At 48.8% G+C, this 5,551-nt stretch overlaps 1 protein-coding gene across 1 annotated transcript in view; it reads left to right on the top strand.

The window, feature by feature from the left end:
* The window catches only part of EFCAB3 (EF-hand calcium binding domain 3), a 110,078-nt gene that overhangs the window by 13,117 nt on the left and 91,410 nt on the right, over positions 1-5,551 (top strand). The window contains exon 9 of the mRNA XM_025196857.1: positions 5,305-5,370. Within this exon, the coding sequence (XP_025052642.1) occupies positions 5,305-5,370 (66 nt within the window). The remainder of the gene's footprint in view (positions 1-5,304; positions 5,371-5,551) is intronic.

The following is a 5,551-nucleotide window of genomic DNA, read 5'->3' on the forward strand; positions in this document are numbered from 1 at the left end:
GGAATCTCGAGAGGGTCCAGAGGAGGGCCACTCGCATGATTAGTGGCCTTCGTGATAGACCCTATGGGGGGAGGTTGAGAGAGCTGAATCTCTTCAGCCTTCACAAGAGACGGCTGAGGGGAGATCTTGTGGTCGCCTATAAATTTATTAGGGGAGGTCAATGGGGAATAGGGGAAACACTGTTTACTAAGGCGCCCCAGGGAGTGACTAGGAATAATGGGTGTAAACTAGTTGAGAGTGGATTTAGGTTAGATATTAGGAAGAAATTTTTCATAGTAAGGGTGTCCAGGATCTGGAATGGGCTTCCAAGATAGGTGGTGCTATCACCTAGTTTGGAGGGCTTCAAGAGGAGGCTAGATAGTCACCTGGCTGGGGTCATCTGACCTCGGTCCTCTTTCCTGCCAGGGGCTGGGGGTCAGACACGATGATCCATTGTGGTCCCTTCCAACTCTACAATCTATGAATCTTCTCCCCAACACTCCAAAAACTTCCTGGATTGCCTGTGCACTGCTGTGTTGCTCTCCCAGGAGATGTCAGGGTGATTTAAGTCCCCCATGAGAACCAGGGCCTATGATAGGGAAACTTCTGCTAGCTGTTTGAAGAAAGCCTTGTCCACCTCATCCTCCTGGTCTGGTGGTCTATAGTAGACACCAACCACGATGCCCCCCTTGTTGCTCTCCCCTCTGACCCTAACCCAGAGACTTTTGACAGGCCTGCCTCCAGTTTCATACTGGATCTCTGAACAATCATACAGCTCTTTTACATAAAGAGCATCTCCTCCTCCTCTTCTCCCTGCCTGCCCTTCCTGAACAGTTTACACCCATCCATGACAATGCTCCAGTCATGCAAGCTATCCCACCAAGTCTCTGTTATTCCAATCATGTAATAATTTAGTAATTGTGCAAGGACATCCAATTCTTCCTGCTTGCTTCCCAGGCTCTGTGCATTTGTATACAGACATCTGAGATAATTAGCTGATTGCCCTACTTTCTCAGGAAGAATGAGAAGGCCTCCACTGTTGCCCCTTCCTGCTTGCTCTTCCTCCAGGTTACCCACTTCCCAATTTATCCCAAGCTAGTTTAAAGCCATCCTCACTAAGCTAGTAAGCCTGTCTGGGAAGATGCTCTTCCCTGGCTTCGTCAGGTGGATCCCATCTCTTCCTAGCAATCCTTCTTAGAACAACATCTTGTGGTCAAAGAAGCCAAAGCTTTGCCAGCAACACCATCTGTGCAGCCACACATTGATCTGAAGGATGTGTCCGCTCCTGCCCAGGCCCTTCCCCTTGACTGGAAGGATTGAGGAGAATACCACCTGAGACCCCATCCCCTTCCCCCTTGCACCCAGAGCCCTGTAGTCACTTTTGATCTATTCGGGGTCTCCCCTGGCAGTATCATTGGTTCACACATGGATAAGCAGCATGGGGCAATAGTTAGAAGGCCAGATGAGTCACAGTAATCCTTCCATAACATTTTGGATCTGGGCTCCAGGCAAGCAGCAGACTTCCTAAGACAACAGGTCAGGCCAGCAGATGGATACCTCTATCTGCCCCTCAGAAGAAAATCTCTAACTACCATCACCCATCACATCTTTGTGGTGGCAGTGGTTTTGATTCTTCCAAACTTGGGGATGTATGGCCTGGCCTCCTGCACCAACAGAACATAATCCTCTTTGTCTGTTCCTAGGGCTCCATATCTGTTCTCCAGGCAAACTGCTGCAGGTGGAGATAAAGATTTGTGCTCGGGGCCAGAAGTCACAAGCTTCCAGCTTCCTGGGAGTCCATGACCTCTTCTTTGTCTAGCACTGCCTTTGGCAGTCCTTCCTCCACAATCCAAGAGGTCTTCTCCAGCACTGAATAGATGAAGTCCTCATGGTGGAGGGTGCTTCAGAGCCTTGCACCTCCTCCTGTTGCTCTCTTGCCTGCTCTCTGAGGGACGCAACCAGGTTAAAGTTGGCTTGGCTTGGGGTTGAAAGAATCCAAAGCCCTTGCCTTGGCTCTGTACAGGGATGAATTTCACATGCATGAGTTTTGTTTTGTTTTTTCCAAGAAAAAAATTCCATGACTTTAAGAGCAAGGGAACAAGCAACCCAGGGGAGCTGGGCAATCTCCTTCACTGGAGAGTTCCAAGAAGAGGCTGTACAGGCATCTTCCAAGGATGGTTTAGGAAGAACACATCTTGCATCTATGCAGGATTTGAACTAGATGACCCTGCAGAGCCCTTCCAACTCTTCCAGCCCTATGATTCTGATTCTCCAGGACTCTGTTCTGGAGCCTTAATAGGCAGTATTTTCAGGTGGCCTGAGACCTGGCTTTCCCCAATTACAAACAAACTGAGGACAAATTTTGTAACAGGGAAAAAATGAACTCTGAGTGGGTGTTAATCTGATTACATAGGCTTCAACACCTTTGCCCGCTGGTGTCCGTGCACCTGCCCTCCCGCAGCTAGAGGGCACAAATAATTTAACTTTGCACCTGCAGCTGAACCCCTGGCAGAAAAGCACAGCTATAGATTTTGCAGGTGTACCTTGCACCCTCTGGGAAACTCCTGGAGCACAGCCAAAGAAATCGACAAGGGGTGGCCAACTCACCGCTCCATGGGCAGCTGCTGAGTGTGGCACATAAGCCCCAGGCACTCAATAAAGGGAAGCCATGGACTGGAGGCAAAGAGCAGAGTGCTCTGCACAGCCCTGCAGCTGCCAACAAATTCAAAGTTTTGGATCTTCACTCATCGTATAAAACTGCAGGGTCAGGGAAGAGTTAACATGGCTCTTGGCAGTGATATCCCCACAGCAGCAGTTCTGCTTCAGCTCCCCTCTCTGTGGCTGGAGGCTTGAGCCCCCTTGCCCCCCATCTCTAGTCTGATGTCTCTAATTTGTGACCTAACCTACTGCAAGTTAGGGTGGCCCCTGGAATAGACACATGACATCTGAGAAGGGAAAGTGTGTGCAGGCTGCAGTCAAGCCCTCCAGCAGTTTGGATGGATATGGCTTCTCTCAGAGGTCTCCCACCTAATTTCCAGGGAGTCCCATAAACAGGCTTTCCTGTGTGCCTGTTCCTGTTTAGCCCCATAGGCTTCTGCTCAAGGTCTCCACTTCCTTCCTTATCAGTATTCAGAGAAGGCATAGGTTCCCGTCATGCAGATCTATTGGGAAAATCCCCTTTGCAGGCCAGTAGATTATCTTCCTGTCCGGAGTGCTCTCCTGCCTTTTGACTCAGACCTCTATAGCCTTGGACCATGACTAAGACATGGGTATGATTAGAGTGTTGTGTTGGTGTCCTTTTTAAGCAATGTCTGATACCAGCAATGATGAATGACTGAATTGAATGCATTTTCCATTCATCTCCACAGATTTCATGAATGCCTATGATACTTTGAAACCCAGAAAGCATCAGGATGAGTTTGACACTGATGATAGAAAGGAAAAGAGCAGGAGAAGGACTCGTTTCTCCCAGGACATCTATTCCTTACCAAAAGCTAATGGTCGGGAATCACTCAAGTCTTCTGACCAAAAATCAAGTGTCCAATCCTTCCAGGATAAGCGCCTGAGTAGATTTGATTTTGAAGGCAGTCCGGAGAAATCTTGGCAAGCCTCCAAAAGGCATTCCGCACACAAGAAGTCTTTGGTGAGGACTACAACTACAGAAGAGCTAGAGGACATGGAGCCCCCTTCAGCCTATGAAGGGGACAGGGTACCACAGCAATCCACTACAGCCCAGGGTAAGCAAGATGGCTACAAGCCATGATATAGAACAGGATTGCATTCATACATGCACAAGCATGTCCTGTGCATAGCCAGCATCTGCTCACAGGCCTAAATGCAAAATGGAGACTACTTATTTGGAAACACTCTCCTGTAGTGTATGATCCCTGAAGAAGTCAACTGCCTGGCCTGGAAGAAAGCAGTGCTTAGGGGTGAGGCGATGGAGCTAGAGACAGGCTCCCATATACCATCCTAGATCCTCAGCAGACTTGCTATGTGACCTTGGGCACATTGCCTCCTGTCCATCACAGGAGCATAGTGAACCTCAGTGAGTTAAAACTGTCCAAACCCTCTGGCCCTAGTCTAGCCACACACTTCAGCACATAAGTAGCCCTGTTGAAGGCTGTGAGACAGGGGCAGGCAATTATTTTGGGCAGAGGGCTGCTTACTGAGTTTCAGCAAGCCATCGAGGGCTGCATGACAGGCAGCCCAGGGCAGATAAATATTAATTTTCTAAGTTTTTTAGGGGCCCCGCGGGCCAGACAGAATGGCCTGGCAGGCCGCATCCAGTCCCCTGGGCCACATTTTGCCCACCCCTGCTGTAAGAGTATTTACAGATGCATGCAGGAGCATTGAATTCTAGGCCCAGATCCTGTTACATCAGCTTAGCACCCCAGTGCAATTCTATTCCAACTTGCTTGAGCCCCTAAAAAATATTAAAACTCCTACTTTTGTAACACACTGTCACCTCAGCCTGGAGACTGAGTCAAAGCAGCAAGAAAGAGGAGGGCCCAGCCATCTTTTGTGTTAGCTGTGTTTCTCAGGGACTGGAGCTGCGTGGAATAGAATCACACTTAGGCACCAAAGTGCACAGGTAGAGATAGATCTTGCCTCTGGATGCCAGCAGACTGTCCCATGGCACTCAACAGACTGGAAGCATTTCCACTGCTCTGGCAAAGGGCCTGAATTTTTGCCCATCTGGGTACAAATTTAAATGTTGTGCACAGTGAGACACAAGCATGGGCTGATTAGCAGACAGACAAGGAAGCCTATGAGGAGAAGAAGGCATGTCTCTTGCATCCTCTGCTTGTAGCAAAGCATCCCAGGTTTCTGTCCTGCCAGTCCATCCCTGGGGACTAGTGAAGAAAATACCCACCAGACTTGCTATTCTGTCTTCCTGCCTGTGCTCAGTTGTTCCCTCCCATGCCTGTTCTAGGCTCAAGTGTTGAGGCCTCATCTGTAGTATTACTGAGATCTATTTCTGTTGTGATAGCACTTAGGAGTCTCAGATGCTATGTGCTGTACAAACACAGTGTAAAGAAATGGACCTTGCCCAGGAAGCTTGCTGTCATACTATGCCCCTCAGTCTTTCACCTTTCACTTGGATTCCTGTGCGCACACTTGTTCTTCCCTTTGTGTTGCCTGACTACGTGTGCATGACCACTACCTCCTCCTCTTCCTCCTGGAAGCAGGGGCTTACTTCAGAGTGACAGAGATATAGGGATGAATTCTGTCTGGTGTGATTTGGTCACCTCTAGTTCTAGGCACAGCTGGTAGGGTGCCCAAGGGTTTCTCTGTATAACTGTGCTGCTCTTCATCCTGCAGGATCCAAGGGAGTAAGAGATGTGATGAGGGCCTCAGCTGATGGCCTTAAAGACAGCGATGATGAAGGTAAATGAAGGAAAAAAGAATGAGAAAATGCTTAGGGATGTGCTTAAAAACGTGGGGGGGCTCACTTCTTAATGAGGCCTCAGCTTGGCCTCCATTTTTGCACAGGCAGTTCCATACCTGCCATTCATTTCAGGAATCCTTGGTAGTTAAGTGAGACAGCTAACATATAGGTAGCAGGAAT

This window comes from Alligator sinensis, unplaced genomic scaffold, assembly GCF_000455745.1.
Source record: "Alligator sinensis unplaced genomic scaffold, ASM45574v1 scaffold444_1, whole genome shotgun sequence".
Classification (NCBI taxonomy): Eukaryota; Metazoa; Chordata; order Crocodylia; family Alligatoridae; genus Alligator; species Alligator sinensis.